The sequence below is a fragment of the Marmota flaviventris genome, chromosome 12, assembly GCF_047511675.1.
Source record: "Marmota flaviventris isolate mMarFla1 chromosome 12, mMarFla1.hap1, whole genome shotgun sequence".
In the NCBI taxonomy this organism is placed as follows: domain Eukaryota; kingdom Metazoa; phylum Chordata; class Mammalia; order Rodentia; family Sciuridae; genus Marmota; species Marmota flaviventris.
The window spans coordinates 78,819,284-78,840,205 of NC_092509.1; the positions used below are offsets into that span (position 1 = coordinate 78,819,284).

At 37.5% G+C, this 20,922-nt stretch overlaps 1 protein-coding gene across 5 annotated transcripts in view; it reads right to left on the reverse strand.

The window, feature by feature from the left end:
* Window positions 1–20,922, reverse strand: part of Ppp1r12b (protein phosphatase 1 regulatory subunit 12B) — a 203,693-nt gene that overhangs the window by 44,838 nt on the left and 137,933 nt on the right. Inside the window, exon 1 of one of the 5 annotated variants that reach the window (XM_027945647.2) lies at window positions 2,324–3,150. The exons of the other annotated variants lie outside the window; for them this stretch is intronic. Coding sequence (XP_027801448.1) covers window positions 2,324–2,425 — 102 coding nt within the window. The 5' untranslated portion in view covers window positions 2,426–3,150. Of the gene's footprint in view, window positions 1–2,323; window positions 3,151–20,922 lie in introns of those variants that run through there. 5 annotated transcript variants of the gene reach the window in all.

Sequence of the window (20,922 nt, forward strand, 5' to 3'; positions counted from 1 at the left end):
TTCAGTTTCCTGTGTTCCTACCATGGATAAATTTTGGACTCCCACAGCTACTTAAGCTTCTGACTGTCCCCTTTACTCCTTAGCATGTCTTTAGCCTTGACTTTCAAATCTATTTGATATGTACTCCAGTGTTGCCGATAATATGGTTTTGGAGCCAAGAAACCTTAGCTTAAATCAAGATGACGCTTCTAGCTGAGTGATGCTGGGCGAGCTACTTCTGTGCATTTCCATTTCCTCACATGTAACGCGAAGACAGTGAGAACCACCTCAGGGAGGCGGAGGATCAGCCAGTTACAACCAAGCATCCAAAGACACATGAGCCCAAGACCACCACAAAACTAGTTGTGAAAGAGCACCTAATTAGTCAGTCGTGAGGAAAGGAACTGAGCTAGGGAAATCTTATGAAATGAACCAGTCCTGAGAGTCAACAACCTCTAAATTAATTATGCATATTTTTCCACTAGCTCAGAGATTAAAGACAAAATAGGATAAGGGCACATGAGTGGTACATAAATACCAATGTTCTCTACAATATAGTCTCTAGTCATATGGACATTAAAGTTGGTTACAATAAACTGATGCTATTGTGGGAATCCATAGCCACAGACCACTAAAATTGGGAAGCAGTCTCTTATTAAAGCTGTCCATGTTTTGGTTTCCTGTAATCTCAATTTTCAAATTTTCTCTCACTGTAACCTCTGTCTAAAAGGCGGGGATGAGGGTGTGTGGAATGAGGGTGGGAAGGCTGGACGGCAGCTGTTAGGAGTGAGACCAGAAGAAAGTACTTCTTCAGTGGAGTACTAACTTTAAATAAGAAAGGGGAAACAGAAAGGAAGAAGAGGAGGATGGTCACTCAATAAATTGAATGATCATCAGGTATCATTGCTCTGGGAGTGGTGGCGACAGTGGACAAACATTAACAAGAGGCTTTTTTCATCCACAGTCTGTAATGGATGGAATATAAAAGGGAGGCAGCAAAGGGAACACCAACTCAAGTAATGGAGCTCAGCTCTGTGACCTCAATCAGCAGTCACCAGAAAACCCCAACGCTGCTGGGGGGAAAGCGTTCTGCAGTTCTGTAGAAAAGGAAGGTACTAGCCCATGTATTCAAGAAACATCCTGGAACTCAATAACAGTGCTATGTACACCGGAGCCTCTCTTGGTTCTCTCACAAAGAGCACCTATGAATGAAACAGCTTCTTAACAGCATTCTTTTGGTATTCTGGTAACTAAACACCCCTGGCTGAAGTCCAAGACTAATACCTATATGCCAAATTCCACTACATGATAATTTACACCATGAGAAAGACGTTGACAATGAATGTAAAGCAACCCAAAATAAACAAGTAGTCTGTTCAGATTTCTTTTAGATTTTCTCCCTACAGCTCCCCAAATAAGGAATCTATGACTGTCCCTCTTCTTACCTTGTATGTAAGATAGAACACAGTCTAGTTCCCTAAGAAGGAACTGCTACCTTACCTACTACCTAATATGCCCATCAGCATTCCTCATCATTTGCTGTTGGTAGCATTTTTTCCTTTAGTTAGCTTCCTACAGAGGAGGACATTAAATTAGATGCAAACATCCATATGTTAATCACTTCAGCAGAGTCATTCACTGGAGTAAACGGAGAAAAGCCTCAAATGGCTTTGTTATCACAAGCATCACAAGCACCTCCATACAGCTAATAGCCACGAGTTATTTCTTTGGGTTTTAATCACAAAATTTCCTGATGGTGCCTGAATGACTGAGAAGTAAGGTTACAACTGCCCATAAGTTCTTGTTTGTTTGGTTTTTCTTTCACTCAAATCACTTTGCTTATCATGCAAAACAGGCAAAGGTATACTCTATTTCACATACATGTGTGCACACGAGCAGAACTTGCACATAACTGAAGTTTTTGTGTATAGTTTCACAACCATATGGGAGCTTTTCTTTTGAATGATAGTATTGATCCATAAACCACAAGAAAAGCAGCAACTACACATAGCCACAGAAACTAAGAAAAGCCCCATGAGACATAATGATAAAAACTCTAAAATCTTACTGTCAAGCAGTTTACAGCTTATTAAAAAGCTAAAAGACAGAAACTGTAGGCTGGCATATTTAACAAGAGGCTTTTACTTAAGACTATATCAAGTATTATGAACCATAACCTCTTTCAGAGAAGCTAAATGGGTCTTTACTTGCAATTTTTTCCCCTTTACTGATTCCTATAAGTTCCATATGCTTTTGCTCTCAACCTAACCCCTAAGTTATATATAAACACATTTCCTACCTTTGTCACAGCTAGGAACATATGTAAATAAAAAAGGCTGCTTACTCGGAGTGTCTTGGCAGTCGGGGAGGGAGATGCTGGGGGAGAATCAGACTGAGATTTCCTATTCCGCGTGAATTCTTTACTTCGAGTATATAAAGAGGACATAGTTCCTTAGGATGTAGACAGACACCCAAACTCTGAATTCTTCACACAAAGCTGGGAAACTGCCTTGTAAGTTACCCTCAAAGAATTTCTCCTTTTGAACTGATGCAAGATGACTTTGGAAAGAACTAAATAAAGGATAAAAGCTGCCCTGTAATTTATAGTCTTGAGCTCTGAACCAGTCCACAGTTAAACAGTGTCTGAGAGGCGTGTTCCATCAATATTTTCAATTCAGCTCCAACCACAAGAGCTCAGCACTGGTGGCTTGTGGTAGAAGGTACTGTGCTGAGCAACACCTTGACACCTAGATGGAGTCCTTGATTCTCCCAGAAGAACACTTCTTATGAGGCTTGCTCTTCAATAAAACCCAAGTCTAGGTTCCTGATGATATCAGCTTAAATCCCAGAGGAAAAATGACTCTGGATCCTGCTGCAGATGAGTCTAGGAAGGACTACGGTCACTTTATCCAGAGGGAAGAAATACAAGCCCCCAGGAAATCATGCTGTCTTCCCTTAGCTTGATTCCACCAGGGCAAGAGTTGAGAACTGCTGTGATAAATTCAGGTCAAACAACTTGAAAAATAAAACAAAACAAACCAAAAAAATAAAAATAAAAAAATTAAAAATAAATAAAAGGAACCAAGAGTTTAGAAGAAGGAAGCTGTCTGAGGAAGTCAAGTTTTCCTAGGTCCTCCCAGACGAAGCTGCTTTTACATATAAACACTCACAGTCATACACACATCTTTTCCCCTCCCCTCTTCTATTTTCTGACATTCCAAATCCCTATTCGCTCAGCGAGGAATGCTGGAGAGGAGCCAAGGGCAAAGATTCACTTTCAACTTAGAATTCGGGTTGCCACTTGTAGAAGGAAAAGAAACCCTGCCAGCTGTTCGGCATAGAGGGAGGCTCTTGGGGGCAAACTCAGGGGTAGCCCCCGACCTTCAATATTCACCACTCTGAGGAGGCAGCAGTCTCCAAGACGGATTTCTCTAAACAGTTTTCTAAATATGATAATGGTGTTTTTTCAGCTTCTGGATCTCTTAAGTAACAAAGCCCAGAGAGAAACATATGTCAAAGTACCTTCAGGCCTTTTATGTTCAGTTTTAATGTGATGTCATTCCTGCTGCTCTGTGGAGGAGCCCCCGAATTTGAAACTTTGGCTCACTGCAAAGCAAGTTCTCCATCTCAGAGAACTTGAACTGAATCTGGCTGAATCTAGAAACTGAAAGCTTACTGGAGTTTCCTAAAAGGCCACGAGCAGGAATGGACAAGATTAGAAAGGAGTATAAAGGTGAGGGAAAAGGGAAAAAAAAATCAGAAATAAAAGAACAGAGCTGTGAAACTGCAAGACTACAGGACTCAGCAGCACAGGGGCAGTTAAGAGTTAAAAACAGGAATTTCTTTGCTGGGTGTTGAAGGGTTTTGGATTTGGCCTTGAAGGAACATCTCAAATTTAATCTTTTGCACTCTGTTGTCATCACTACACTATCCAACATTTCTTCGCCAAATGCTTTCTAAGCCAATGGGTTCATTCCCAAAGTAACAACTCTCTGGGCTCTTAAAAACTCCATCCTGCTCTCCCCTTTCCATATGAATGAATGAAAAAAAAAAAATATATATATATATCCTTTACTTTATTTATTTATTTTTATGTGGTGCTGATGATTGAACCTAGTGCCTTGCATGTGATAGGTGAGTGCTCTACCACTGGGCCACAACCCCAGCCCAAAATTTATATTTTTCCTCTGTCTTGATATCTTCTTTATTTCAATGACCAATTTTGTGAAATTAAAGCAAGAGGGAAGATCAGCTACTTGGAGGTTAGTCTGAGGAATACAGATTGAAGAGGATTTTTGAAGGGCTCTTGATTATTTCTAATCTAAAAAAATTTCTGAAGAGTTTATAGATCATATCTGTAAGTCTGAATTACACATACAGTACCTAAATTTTTGGGAATTTAGATCCACACATTTTATATTATGGGTACAGCCTATATAGTTATTCTTATTTGATAAGAGTGGGTCTTTCTCTACTAAACCTCTGCACTTAGAAGAGAAATATTAGTGTGAACCTAAATAGTAATATACCAGGAACAAGCATGCTTGCTTAGGGAAGGATTAGTGATACCTTGTCAATATGTTGAATGAAAGTTAACAGGTTATGTTATTCCTTAAGGAGACAGCAAAAACAATTCTGAACAGACAATTGTTTTCTCACCTATTTCTGTAAAGTTTGTACACTGATTTCACACCTATTAACAAATGGAGAGGGACTGTAAATCCTTCATTTCTAGATGGCACCTTTGTTCATCTCTCACTTTTACTTTTATATCTACTTCTAGGAAGTTCTAACAATAGACAAACTCTTTTATATCTTACAATCTGTTTTCACATACATTAGATAATCTGATCCTCTCAACCATGTTGAAAAGAACATCATTATACTGTTATCTTATAGATGAGGAAACTAGAGTTTTAGAAAGGTTCACTGACTTGGCAAAAGCCATACCGTCATTAAGAAAGGAGCAGAACAACTGTCTGAGGACTAAGTTTTGGTTGACTAAGGTAATGTAAAAGCAGATCTAAAAAGATCTATCAATTCAAAACATTCAAGAAGATTCTGAAACTTGGCATGGTGATGAATGGCTATAATTCCAGTGACTTGGGAGGCTGAGGCAAGAGGATTGAAAGTTCAACACCATCCTCAGCAACTTAGTGAGACCCTTTCTTAAAATATAAAAGGGGCTGGGGATGTAGCTTAATGGTAAAGCATTCCTGGGTTCACTCTCTAGTAAACTCTCTAACCCCCCCACCCCCAACCCCAAAAAAGATTTTGAGTATTTGAGACATTCACAGAAATACACTGGAAATTTAGGAACAGAGATAAATTTCCCAAAAATTTGAATCTAAATTCTTTCTTCATTTACTTCTTGTTCTTTGTATTTAATTTTTTTCCAGCCCAGACATCAAGTATTTATTGTTCCTTTTTGACTCAAAAGACATAAACTCCCCTTTGAAAATGAAAGTGTCCTTCACATCTCAGTGAAAATAAGAACTGAAAGAAAATATTCTTGGTCATAGTCTTGTTCCTTTCAGTTATAATCTATTTTTTTTTTTGAGTAGTACACATTTCCAATATCATTCCCAAATTTGGAATCCATAGATTAAAAACAATACATTTTTCTCCACACTGGCTTATCAAATTATAACATTCTGGTGTAAGGCAAACATGTTATTTATTCAGAAAATTCCCTAATCACATAAGTTTTCTGTTCAAAGACAATTAGCATGAAGGAATATCGAGAATAAGAATAACTTTTATTTCCCCAGGTGGGAGTGCTCTCACTGATGATTCAACCTATTCTTTTTCAAGTTAAGTCTTAGCAAACAAAGAGCTTGATAAAGGAGAACCTCAGAAATAGACTTCCATCGGGTAAGCTTTATAAAAGCCACTTGCTTAGAAAATAATTTATTCCAGATTGATAGGACAAAATATTGGGCTTATTTGTTTTGTTTCTCCTAAGTGAGATAAAAGGAGGAAAAAAGTCCATGAACTTTAGGGGGTTGTTATAACTGAACTAAGAGTCCCAGGCATCAGTTCAATAGACTCCAACAAATATAGGACTATCAAATAAGGGAATTCATGTGTGTGTGTGTGTGTGTGTTTTAAAATGACACACATCACAAGTGAGAATGAGCCTTTAAATGCCCTTTTGTGAATTCTGATCACTGACCCTCAATGACTCAACTTTCCCAAAACTTAGATGAAGAAATTAATGAATCAGTTAAGTAATTTCTAGTTTTTCCTCTTTTTATTTCTTAAATCAAGAAAACAAAGTGACATGGTACAGAGTGATGATGTTTGGTAAAAGGCCTCTCCCATGATGATTCTGAAAGTTACTGACATACTACCATCCTGCTGTAGATGTGGCCAGAGTGCAGGCTGCACAGTCAGATATCCTGCTTTCCCATCTGACATGATCAAGTTCTTCAGTCTCACTGAATCTTATTTATCATCTGCAAGTGGTGATAGTGCTATTTGCAGAGTTAATATATTTAGGCCTAGTATACAGCACAGTGCTTAGTTTAGTCATGCTCAATACATGGTAGTTATCACAGAAAATGCATGGTCAATAGGCACATGAATTTAGAAAACATATATAAAAATCTAGGGCTGAAATGTAGCTCAGAGTAGAGTGCTTGCCTAGCATGTTTGAGGCTCTGGGTTCAATTCCAGCACTTGAGCTCTATGAAAACAAACAAAGCAAAATGAATCTATATGAAAATCTGATCTGAAGCAAAAAGCATATATAATAAGTTCTTACAATCTATATATTTGTTTTTCTTATGCTTACATCAAAGGCTACTGAGAAAGAATTGGTAGAATCTCGTTCCAAAGGCTTATCTCTCTACCTGCATTATTCCCTCCCTCTTTCTAACCTTTTTTATTTCTTGAAAGGGAGCCCTGGCGTAAGGGGAGGGTACAGTGGTGAGTCCATAGACTGGTTAGTTGGGGATGCTTTACATGGGGAGATGGAGAAAATAAGCAAACATATTGAGTATAACGAGAACTAGGTTTTTCATTGTTAAAACAAAAACAAAAACAGATAAACTGAGCATAGTGGCATACACCTGTAATCCCAGCTACTTAGGAGGCTGAGGCAGGAGGATTCTAAGTTCAAGGCTAACCTGTGCAACTTAGCAAGACATGTTTCAAAATAAAATTTAAAAAGAGGGCTGGGGATGTAGGTTAGTGGTTAGAGTGCTCGAAGTTCAATCCCCACTACTGCCTCCTGCCCTCAGCAACACAGAAAGTTTTAAATATGAAAAAAGAAAAAGTTTTGAATGAACCTAGTGGTGGTATGAAGGAAGTGAACCTACTGGTATGGACCCAGGATTTTTATTGATAAAGAAATAACTAAATTGAATGTAAATGTATGTGTGCTTGTGTGTATGTGAGTGCTTATATGTGTAAGTGAATGCACATGTATTAATAGGTTCAAATTATATTGTATTTCCTAGCTCTGTCTGGGAGGGCCTGGGAAGAGCAACATCCCAACAGCATTTAGCACACTCGGTATCCAGATCATTTGTTTCTAAATACCACTCTCCACTAAAAGGAACAGGACTCCCTGGAGAAATGGCTAATTCTAGAGCTGGTGCAGGCAAAGAAAATGAGACTTGTTTTTTTTTTTGTATTAAAAATAATGATAGGGCCATGATAAAAGGACACAGATGTCTGCTTAAAAAGTAAAACCTGGACACTAGTATGGCAGTATGTAAAAAAGTGGATGTGTAACCGATGTGATTCTGCAATCTGTATATGGGGTAAAAATGGGAGTTCATAACCCACATGAATCAAATGTATGAAGTATGATATGTCAAGAACTATGTAATGTTTTGAACAACTAATAATAAAATAAATAAATAAATAAAATAAATAAATAAATTTTGAGACAGGATCTCACTAAAAAAAAAAAGCAAAACCTGGGAGCACAAGTATCAAAATAAATAATGATAGCAATGGGTTACAACCCACCGAATAAAACAGGAATCTATGAGTCTGCACTGATATAAGTAAAAAAGAAAAAATAATTGGGAGGAACTAAAGTTCTTCCTTACAGTAAAATGTCTATTAATAAATGTAGAAAGGGTAAGGAAGTTAGAATAATCATCACTTAGCAATCTTCATTATAAAATCAATCCAGGAAAGGAATATTAATGGATAACAAAAACTAGTGGTTATGAATAGATGAGGTAGTAATTTACATAATTTCAAATGTTGCCTCATAAAATATTTATTAGTCAGAAAGAAAGAAAAGGAACTTTGCTATAAAGAACTCTGGAAGATGCCATCTTAATCTAGTGATCAAAATCAACACCATCAGCAGGACGAATTGGCAGCATGAAATGAGAAGAGCATAGCATTATCACTGCGACGCTGTGGCCTAAAGTATATAAGCTGAGTCATATTATAAGGAAACACTGGACAAATCCAAACTGAGAGACATACATGACTGCACTGTTATCTTAAAAAAATTATCAAGGTCACAAAAAGCAAGGAAGGATTAAAGGACTAAAAAGACACAAAAATTGGGTTTAATTCATGATCTTGGATTGCATCTTTCTACTACAAAGGCTAATATTGAGACAATTGGTGAAACTGGAATTTGGTTTCTGGGGAAAGGGTATACATGAGTTCTTTGTCTTATCCTTGAAATATTTCTTTAGTTAGAACTTGTTCAAGAGTAAAAAGAAAAAAGCCCTGTTCTTTCAACTTACTGGGAAGATGGGAGAGGAGGACAAAAAGATGGCTTAACTCCAGAGAACTTTGGGAAAAACAGCCCACATTACAGAGGAGATTATATATGTTCACCACAGACCTGGATTTGCAAATGGCAGACAATCACTTGTGCTGGAGGCATAATAACTATAAGTTGAGATTCATTAGTAGGTCATGAATCAACTTCGTGGCTCACAACCAATCAATAAAAAGTCAAACAGAATACTAAATATTAGGATACATCATACATAGTAGAGTATGTTTTCATGAAACTGTTGTTTTGGTTATATATAATACATTTAAATATATATTGGGTCACAGTATAAAGTGTATTTCTTTCTTTCTTTTTGGTACCAGGGATTGAACCCAGGGACACATAACCATTGAGCCACATCCCCAGGCCTTTTTTCTATTTTATTTAGACAGGTTTTCTTAAAAGTTGCTGAGGCTGGCTTTGAACTCATGATCCTCTTGCCTTAGCACCCCAAGCCACTGGGATTACAGGCATGTGCCACTGCACCAGCTTATAAAGTATAGTGCTTACTACCATGGGTCATGGTCAAAAGTTTGAAAATCAATGGTGTGAAGATGCTCAGTACAAGTCCCTTGATGGTGAGAAGAGCAAGAAGAGTTTTTACTGGGGGGTAGAAGGATAGTCTCCCATCTGTGCAACTAACTGACAAAGGACATGTGCTTTGAACTAAATTTAACCCGTATTATACTGCTTGATCAGTAAAACCTGAAAACACTAAAATAGTCACTATTTAAAAATTCAAATTTGGGATGCAGTAGACAACCACTGCTAAAAGCCAGCAGAGAATGATTTATTATTATAGTTGACATAATACTGAGAATCATCTCCACTTCCAGACAGTTAGTTTCTTTTCTTTTCTTTTTTTTTTTTGAGAGAGAGAGAATTTTTTAATATTTATTTTTCAGTTTTTGGCGGACACAACATCTTTGTTTGTATGTGGTGCTGAGGATCGAACCGGCTGCATGCACGCCAGGCGAGCGCGCTACCACTTGAGCCACATCCCCAGCCCCAGACAGTTAATTTCACCACGCAAACATCCATACTAGTCAAACGCACTCAGCAAACGCTTCAGTGGTCTATGACATGAAATGGAGATTCCTTGAACATCACTGAAAGGCTTCAACTAGAGGAACCCGTACTTACTATCATCTCAAGGACAGAGTAGTTGGAATTCCCACTTGCTTTTTCCTAAATGAAGAACAAGGTTCTCCTTTTCCTCTAAAAACCTGACAATTCAAGATCAGCACTGTTCACTACCATATGAAGACAGGGGGCATGGTAGTAGTTGTCTCTGTTTTTTGAATTTTCAAGCCCATTGCATTTTGGACATCAAACATGATATAATTATTAAGCTCCAAGGGTGGGGGGAACCCTCATCTCATTCTGCTTGCTGAATTTGCCATTCAGTGGAGACTATTAGCCTGCAAAAGGGATTATAATATTTATCAAGAACAGAACAAAATTATATATATATTTTAAAAAAGTTAGTGTAATAAGAGGTTTTGAGAGGGGTGAGAATTGAAGAGCATGTAAGGAAAGAAGGTACAGAAGCAATAGAGAGGGTAGAAAGAATGGCATTTGCATTTTGGGTCACAGCCAAACTGATTTTCAAGATTTCTGATGGTTGGGTGCCATGGCAAATGCCTGTAATCCCAGCTAACTTGGGAGGCTGAGGCGGGAGGATCACAAGTTTGAGGCCACCCAGAGCAACTTAGTAAGACTGTCTCAAAATAAAATACTAAGGGCTGAGGTGTGTCACCCAGTAGTACAACTCTTGCCTAGCATGCATGAGGCCCTGGATTCCACCAACAGGTCTATATATATATATATATATATATATATATATATATTTTTTTTTTTTTTTTTTCTCTTACTCTTATACAAGTATAAATATGCATGCAAAAGAGGGGGTAAACTATATTGGCAAAACTGTATATCAACTACAATTACTAAAAATAATTCTTATAAAAATTCTATGGGCTTGGCTGGGCACGGTGGCGTGCACCTGTTCTTAGCAGCTCCGGAGGCTGAGGCAGGAGGATTGAGAGTTCAAAGCCAGTCTCAGCAAAAGCGAGGTGCTAAGCAACTCAGTGAGATTCTGTCTCTAAATAAAATACAAAATAGGCCTGGGGATGTGGCTCAGTGGTTGAGTGCCTCTGAGTTCAATCCCCAATATCAAAAAAATAAAAAATAAATAATAAAAAATCTATGGGCTTGCAAAACCTAGAGAAGCTTTTTTTTTTTAATCAAGCTACAATTGTAAAAAATCTCTTAGAATTATTTTAAAAGTATATCTGAGAGTAGTCTCATAATTTCAGTCCCTATCTATGAACTTTCAAATTCCTTTATCTCAAAAAAGAAAAAAAAGGGGAGCAGAATAAAATTCTGGAGTGCTCCTGGCTAAGAGGATCACAAAAGACCTTCCCATTGACCCTTATAAATGTCAGAAATGAACCTCAACTATGAGATGTTTAAGGCAATAAATAAATGTTGAATGACTTTAGCCAAATAACTTTGGCTCTGGGCTTTTCTGAAGTATCCTCAAACTTTAAACAATAATCTAGAACTATAATATTTAATAATCTACTTTTAGCACAGTGACAAAAGAATTCCTTGCTATCACCTATTCAATCAGATATAGCAAAGGTATGGGAAAGTTCCTTGGGAAAGTGAACATTGTTTGCAAACCTCAGGACTTTAAGACCCAAAGAGGATCATCGATAGTTTGATAGACATTACTTAGTCTTTCAAAAATTTATCTGCCTTTTCCTGCATGCTAATTTTTAGTAGCTTAGTTTATAAACTTTTAATAGCCACAACATATATAGTATTGTAGTTCACACTGAGGAAAGAAGGTTAAGTCAAGTATTATCAGTTAGAAACAGTTTAAGTTGTCTTTTTCTCCTTTTGGAGCTAAGAGAACAGAATGGTGATTTTCAGGCCTATTTATGAGTATATGAGCCAAAGAATAAATTTTTATTTTTCATTATCAGCAGATACTTTTCTGGCATTAATCCACCTAACAACTATTAAGTGTTCACTGAACGCAAGGTGCTGAGGCAGGAGGATCCCAAGGTCAAGACCAGCCTCAGTGACTAAGCAATACCTTATCTCAAAATTAAAATAAAAAGGGCTGGGGATATAGCTCAGTGATAGAGCACTCATGAGTTCAATACCTAGTACCACAAAAAATTATTTATGTATATGTACATAACACAATTTGATCAATTTCACTCTCTAGTACCTCCCCTTTCCCCCCAGACCCCCTCTTCTACTCTACAGGTCTAGAGATATATAAAGTTCTTTAAGACATGATTGCTATTTTCAAAAAGACTACAGGAAATCTCAAGGTTTATATAACTATAAAGTCTCTACACTGCTAAAATTAATAATCAAGCCCTACTTTTCTATATGTTTTTATATAAATAATTTCTGATCTCATAGTAAACAAATAAGCTGTTTTTAAGGAGACCATAGATGACACACAGCCAAGTCGGAAGATAAAACCAATAAGAACTTCACTCACTAGCCTGTGTATTGATCTGTTGCTCTGCTTTGGGGTACCCAGAAGGGCTATAATCATTATTTGGGGGTGAATAAATTCTGGAGGAAACAGATTCCTGGTCACTTGCCCCCTTCTTCATTTTCCCATGTTAATTCTTTGTTTTAGTTTATTTGCTGTGAAAATCCTCCCCTTTCTTTGGTGATGGGCCAGATCAGTGATGGTAACTCTCATTCATTGATGACTAGCATAGACCGCTCCTTACTGAGAGGCACATGAGGGATTCTATCATGAAATGAATATCTTATCCTCACTTCTCTTTTGAAATGAATCATTCCAGAGTGAAGATTTGGTCTTCATTCCACACATAAGGAAATGCAGAAAAGGGAGAAGCCACACAATTTTTTTCAGTCTAATAAAGGGTTTTTGACATGTGTTCTTCATGAAAAAGCAATAAAAGCTAAAAATCAAACCAACATACATATCCCTGAAAGGCCTGTGTACACTCTGGTGGGCTATTGTGATTTGGGGGGTAGGGTGGGGACAGTGTCATCTGAGGCCTAAGGCAGCAACAAAGTCAAGGCGAAACAGGACCAACAAGTTGACCAGAACGGGGCACACAATAATTTTTGTTAGTTATTTTGTTATTTTGAAAATTACAAAAATGTTCCCAATTTTGCTTTCATATAGTTAAATAATCATGCCTTAGTGTTATGAAAGTTTAAAGAACAGAATTTCACTTAAGGACAAGGGATTATAAAGGCCCTTTAAGAAAATCATTCTATAAATCCATCCTAGAATTGGTTCATGAGTTTACTGTTTTGCAGTTAAACTTAAATTTAGCAACAGCTTAAAAAGACAAACAGTGAAAAGCTACCTCTTTTTTATGTGAACAACTCATGCAGCTTTTCCCAAAACCTTCACACATGTCTTTGTAGGCCCCACAGGATGGAAACAGTAGTAAAGTTAGAAGGGGCAATTCAGAATCTGAGGTTTTTCAAGGGCAGGGACAGGGGCAATACTTACCACAGGGCATCTGGAAATATGTGGGGATACTAATTGTCACAATGATGGAAAGTGCTACTGTAATTTAGTAGGTCAGGGACAGGGATGCTGAATGTCCTGCTATGCCAGAGACAGACCCACAGTGTGAAGAATTACCCTGCCAAAATGCTCACAACACCTTGATGAGAAAAAAACACATGATGGATTGATCAGAAGCATTAACAGGGCAAATCAGGTCTTTTTGTTTAGTTGAAAAGTGGCAAAAGGTTTGTTTATTTAATAAGGTACATAGTTGTCTAAATATTGTAATGTATATGTAATTTAAAAGTATATGACTTGTTTGGGCTGTGGTTGTACAGCTCAGTGGTAGAGTGCTTGCCTCACATGTATGAGGCACTGGGTTCGATCCTCAGCATCGCATAAAAATAAATAAATAAAATAAAGGCAGTGTGTTCATCTACAACTAAAAATTTAATTGTTTGCCACTTTTGTTAAAACTTGATTACAAAAGAGTTAAGTAGAGTTGGGCTGAGAATATAGCTCCAGGCTAAAGCAGTTGTGTAGCATCTATGAGGCTCTGGGTTCGAACACAGCACCACAAACACACAAAGGTAGAGTTGGAAAGATAGCTTCATGCATGCATATCCCCCAATTCATCAGATGATACATTTTAAATACATTCAGTTTATTTTATATAAATTATATCTCAATGAAGTTATTTTATTTTTATTTTTTTATGGTACTGGGGATGGAATCCAGGAATGCTCTGCTCCTTAGCGACACCCCCAGGCTTTTTTATTTTTTGAGATAGGGTCTTGCTAAGTTGTCAACACTGCCTTCCAACTTGTGATCCTCCTGCCTCAGCCTGCTATCTATCTATGGTACTAGGGATTGACCCAGTGGCGCTTCATCACTGAGCTACATCCCTGGCCCTTTTTTGAGACAAGGTCTTGCTAACTTGCCCAGGTTGGCCTTGAACTTGTGATTCTCCTGCCTCTGTCTCCCACAAGATGGGATTAAAGGCGTGTGTCACCACTCCAGGCCTAATGTTCTTATGATAGCATAGATCCTGAAACAGAGTTTATTAGAATGTTGCTGGTCTACAATGAGTTGACGTCTACCCTTTTCTGTTTTGCAGACACTGTTGACATATATAGTGTAATTGTTTGTCCATGTTTTGTTTGTTGTGTATGTGCCATATTTTATATCTATGTTTTCAGTTATAAATACTTTAAAACACTTAAAAATAAAAGATGCTATTGCACTACTAGGTTTTAATTTTCAATTCTTTTATCTCACATTTTCAAACGATTTTCTTCTAAGTTGACTGAATTCTCTAAACAAGCAACTTTTATTTTTTCTGCCTTTCACATTTTGCTTAGAGATCAGTTTTCTCCTTCATCTGGGGTTCTGTGGGCAGTGGGTGGCGGGGGCGAGCGGGGGTTAAGCTTTGATTCTTGCTAAAAATATGACTACACCTCTGAAAATGATACAAAAGCTTTTCCCTGAGCCTAAGATATAAGAGATGCCCAAAAAATCAAAACAAATAAACCTTTAACCAACATAAGAGAGAAAAAGTTCAAAGAAAAATATTTCATAGGGAGAGTATTATTTTTGTCCAGATTACTTAGACCCATTGGTAAGTAAAGAACAGTCTCTTTACATTTTTTAAACAATGCATTTCAAACCCACATCATAATTCAGAAAAAAAGTTCCTTTAGTTATCCATGGGGGAAATAGGTAACAATTCTGAGGGTACACAAGTTAATGGTCCTGTCAACTCTGTCATCCCCACATTGCAATGACAGTTTAATTTCGCATAAATACAATTATGCGGAGGCAAACACTGTTACAGAGTAGGAGGGCTACAGATGCACTTCTCTAGGAAATACTACTTGTGAGGTTCATGAGGCATGGCGATGTTTGTGGTAAACAGGAGCAATGTGGGAATCAAATTAATTAGATTCCTAGACTGTTGCTTCGCATGCAGTACAGGGAAGAACTAAGCTTCACAGTGACCTAGATGACTGTACACATACATGAAGAGAGCACGTTGTTCTCTGAGCACAGAGAGCATGGAGATGTTAATAGCCCAGAGTCTTCAGTACTGCTCTAAGTGGTCTCTACACAGTGCTGGGTGTCATGTTACTACCTGGGTTGGCTGATTTGGGATGGTAACAATTGTGATTCAAGTTAAGGTCACATAGTTGATCTCCATATGCTCAGCACCACACTCAAACAAAAAAAAAAATAAATTACTTTTCCATGTCTTAGACTATTGGTGACTTAGCTATCTTCTACTGGGCTGAGGATGTAGCACAGTGGTAGAGGGCTTGCCTAGCCATGTACAAGGCCCTGGATTCTATCCCCAGTGCTGCAACAAAACAAAACAAAATAAAACAAAACCCACTACTGGTCATAATACAGACTGACTGAATATCCAAAACCCATAATTACAACTGGAATCAAAATTCAAACAGCAAAGCAGATATACTACTGTTCACCACCCAGAATGGTGACCATCAAATTTTACTTTTCAGAGCCAGGGCTTGGAGCACACGCCTGTAATCCCAGAGCTCAGGAGGCTGAGGCAGAGAATTGCAAATTGGAAGCCAACCTGGGCAATTTAGCTAGATCCTGTCTCTAAATAAAATTTAAAAGTTGGGGGATGTGCCTTAGGGGCAGAGTGCTTATATTAGCATACTCGAAGCCCTGGGTTCAATCTCCAGTTAAAAAAGAAAATCTGATGTTCTAACCCATGAAACTTGTACAGCCTAGGTACAAGGTCAAATGTCTTTTTTTTTCAGTGCTGTTTGTGGAAAGTATTCAGTCTTATTGGAAGCAAGACAAGCTAGTGTGAATGCTGGTTTCTTTCTTTTTATTCTTTGAAACAGTTCCTATAAAACAAATATATTTCTTGAAGGCTTGAAGATGAAACCCGAAGGTAAAATTTGTTCCCTAAATTGGTGTAGAATTGAGGTCTCTGGCAGGAGGTCATTGTTATAGTGGTGGTGGTTAAAATATGATTAATTTTCTTTAATGGTTATCAGACTTTTCCATTTTCCTATTACTTGAATCATCTTGATGTCTTCTATTTTCCCCAAACAATGTCCACTTAAACTTTCAGGCTTATTATAGCATACAGTTATTCAACATAATGTCTTATATTTCTATTTTATTTATAATTTGTCCCCCTTTTCCTTCCTAATACTGTTTGTTTACATCTACTCTTTTTTAAATCAGACTACCAAAGGTTTATCGTATTCAACCTTTTTATATAATCAACTTCTGGGGTTACCAACCATTCCATGGATATTTTATTTTTCTGTTCAGTAGTTTCTGTTTTGATATTAATTTTATTTCATTCCTTCTATTTTATTTGGGCTCACTCTATTTTCTTGCTAACCATGGCTGCTGCTATTCTCCCTCCTCTGTCCCAGGTGCTGAGGATCCATCCCAGGCCTCACGCATGCTAACTTGCTGTGTTGAGTTGAAGGCTTATCTCATCTTCTTCTTGTGAAACTGTACTGTCTCATGCCCTTGATGCCCTTAATTCCCTTGCTTCCCTAGCTTAAATTCCATGGTCCATTATTATCAGCACTCTCTTTCCCCTTTCTCCCTTTAGAATATTCTGCGAAATGACCTTGTTCAAATCCAATTTCCTGCCTGTTCCACACCAGCTCCTGCGTAACTTAATGTGGCTAGATAAAAACATACAATCATGCTCAGTGGTCTCAATTTAAATTCTTTATTTTAACCTTCAGTGTATTCTTAAGGATCCCTTTTCCTGTCAACCAAACATCTAACACTTCCTTCCTCATGCTCATTCCTTGGCTCTTTGTCTTGTTTTCTAACTCATTAGAAAACTGAAGCAACCAGAAGAGGACTTCCACAGACTCTCATCACCACCTCCCATTCTCTCACCTGTTATCACTGGTGAATTTAACATACCTCTATTTAGAGCCAGTCCTTCAACTTGTGTCCCTCACAAGATTTTACTCATGGACCTTATGACAACAGTTCACTCTTCCTCCTACACTGTCATATCTATTTCCTATTTCTCTCCTGGATCATTCCCATTAGCAAACATGCACCTATATCTCTCATCATTTTTTTTCTTGGGGGGGTGGTGGTGGTGGTGGTGGTGCTTTACCACTGAGCTATATTCTCAGCCCTTTTTATTTTGAGGGGTCTCGCTAAATTGCTGAGGTTGGCCTCACACTCGTGATCCTCCTTCCTCAGCCTCCCGAGTTACTTGGACTGTAGGTCTGTACCACTGCAGCTGGCTTATTACTCCCATCTTAAAAGAAAATCCTTCTCTTGACTATATTTCCCTTGCATGATGCCACTGCATTTCTTTGTCCCCCTTTATTGAAAAAGATTTTTTAAAAAACTGACCTTTCCCCAATGTTTCCAATTCCTCTTCTCTCAATGTGTCTCCCACCACTGTTTCCCTCAAACCACTCTTCCTTAAGGTTACTATGTTACCAGAATCAATGATCAATTCTTAGTCTTCATCTTACTTGACCTTTCAGTAACATATAACACAGTTGATAACTACCTCCTAAATGATCAATTTTCTCACTCTCACTGGACACTGCATACTTCCTGGGTCCTCTTTTCCATGTTGTGTCTCTTGTCTCATGGTTTCCTAGATTTAAATGCTCCACAGATTTGTACACCCAACTACCAGGTTCTCCAGTTGGATATCCAGAGATCTCAAACTCAACTACCCTAGGCTATATTCTCAGTTTTCTTGCCCAACCTGCTTCCTCTGCAAGCTTCTCCATTTCAGTTCAGTCAGTTGCTTAGGCCAAAGCCATAGAATTTCATATCCCACACAAGACCCTTCAGGAAATATTGGATCTCCTTTCAAATGTATCCAGAATTTTACCAACTCTCTACATCTCTACTGCTACCATATGATCCAAGCACCCATCATCTTTTGCCTGGATTATGCTAACTGTCCTGGTTTCTGCTCTTATCTCAAATCTAATCTCAACACAGCAGCTAGAGTGATTTGAAACTTAAGTCAGATCATGTCACTTTTCTACTCAAATTCTTGCAATGGACCCTTGTTTTACTCAGAGTATATAACCAAGGCCTATAACACACTATACTCACATAATCTGATTCTCTTTCCTACTAATTTCTCCCATAATTTCTTACATGTGCCATTTCTTACTTTCCCACCATATAGCCTTTGCTCCAGTTGTTCTGTTTTCCTGGAATAATCTTCCTCCAGATGTCTTGGTGAGTAGTTTGAACAGCTTCAAATCTTTGTTCAAATCTCAAAATACTGAAAAAATTTACTCTGACCCCCTAATTTGATACCAAAACATCTCCATTGAATCCACCTTAACCAACTCTTTTTAAACTGCATCAGTGTCTAACATCTTATATTTTTTAGTTTACTTATTGTTTACTGTCTCTTTCCTCCCACTATTCCCTGCTAGAACATATGCTTTAACAGGATCTTTGTAAATTTTGTTGACTAATGGATTCCAAGTATCTAGAACATTATCTGGCAAATATCAGGCAGTCGATCAATAAATATTTATTGAATAAATTAGTAAATGTTGACTTTTAATTTCATGTGGTCCTTATGATATAATGTTCCATGTATGCTTCTTATCTATTGGATTAATCTGGTTAATTATGTTGTTCAAATCCTTTAAATCCTTAAGTATTTCTGTCAGACATGCTGATTTCTGAGAGAGGCAAATTAAAATTGGCAACATTGACTACAGATGCATTGTTTGTAATTCTGTCAGTTTTTGAGACAATATTATTAATTTCTCAAGTTCACTATTTTATATCTTTTTGGAGGATTGTTTCCTTTTTTGGGGGGGGATTATTCCTTTTTTTTTTTTTATAAACAAGACTTATCTTTCCATCATTTGATGCTTTCTGTATAAAATTATCTTTTGATGTTAATATTGCCAATTTTCTCTTTGAGTATTTGCAATATCTTTTTCTCATACTTTTATGTTTTACCTTTCAGTGTCATTTTAAAAACAGAATATAAGCTGGACACAGTGTTGCATGCTTGTAATTCCAGTTGCTGACAGCCACAGCCGAGTGGGAATGACACATGGCATTTTTGCCAGAACGAGTGGTTGAGAGGTGATGCCAGCGAGCCATTGAGATGATGATGGTTATGTTAAGCTGTGTATTCAATTGTATATTAGACCCCTGCAGTCTGCCTTGGCCACTACTTTGGAGTTCTCTCTTTCATTATTTCTCCTTCTAAAATGCATTCTGAAAGCTTTTCTCAGTTCTATTTTCTAATTTACTAGTTTTCTCTTAATCTATAAAAAGTATGCTGTACAACTTAACTGCTCTTTTATTTTACTATTATGTATTTTTTCATTTCAATATAGTATTTCACTTTCAAGATGTCTAAATGATTTTTTTTAAACCTTTCTCTTCTTGTTTTGTTACCTGTTATTCTGGTTTTATGAAACCTAACATTTCTATATAGGGAGAATTTTAACTCATTTTGAATTCTCCTATTACTCTTTTTTTCCTCAGGTACAAATTCTCTTATTTGTTGGGTCTCATAACTGCTTTTCATGGTCTAAAGTTTTATCAGGTTCTTTGTAATGTTTTGAGCCCTCAGTTTTTATCATAGCTTGAAAATGTGTGTACCTGTGTCTACAGGAAGTTTCAAATTGCCTTAGCTTAGATCTGGTAAGATGCCTACGGTGAACCAGACTGTAAGCTGCTTGCTCTGGGGTCTTCTTTCTTCTAGGTATTCCACTTCTAGATTGTTCAGCTAAAAATGGTTTGAGCTGGGGCAATGGCACATGCTTATAATCCCAGTGACTCAGGAGGCTGAGGCAGGAGAACTACAAGTTTGAGGATAGCCTCAGCAAATTAGTGAAGCCCTAAAGCAACTTACTGAGACCTTGTCTCAAAATTGAAAAAAAAAAAAAAAAAATAGGGGTTGGGGTTGTGGCTCAGTGATAGAGTGCTTGCCTAGCATGTGTGAGACACTGGGTTTCATTCTCAGCACCACTTATAAACAAATAAATAAATAAATAAAGGTCCATCAATAACTAAAAAATTAAAAAAAAAAAAAGGTCTGGGATATGGCTCAGTGGTAAAGCCCCTTTGAGTTCAGTTCCCAGTACTTTAAAAGAAAAATAATAGTTTGAGTTCAATTCTATCTTGAATGGGTCACTGGGTGCCTGTGCTTTCTTGCTTCTGCTACTCTTCCTCTACTTCTGCTCAGGAACAAGCAGCTTATTTCTGGCATTAACACTACTGGGATGACCTAAATGAACACAGCACCTATTTGCAGACAGTATAGTGTGTCCCTGGCTCCTGAATTCAAGTTCTAAGTGGATGAGATCCTTGCAAAACAATCCCGTCCAATTGCCTGTATCCATTCACAGCTCACCTATCACAGTCTCTTTTCTCCCCATTACCAGCCGACAGTGACCTTCTTTTTTTAAAGTATGACTAATTAAAAAAAAAAAACTTTAAAAAATATTTACCCATCAGTTCTGTTTTGGAATGTGAGGGATAAGATTCAGAATGTGCTCACTCTGCCATTCTGTCCTAGAAGTCCCAGAATGGCTTTCACTTTTGAAATGAGAGCAGTTCAATTATCCTGATCTCATAAGTCTTATAGACATTTGCATATAACACCCAAACTCAAAATAAACTGTAG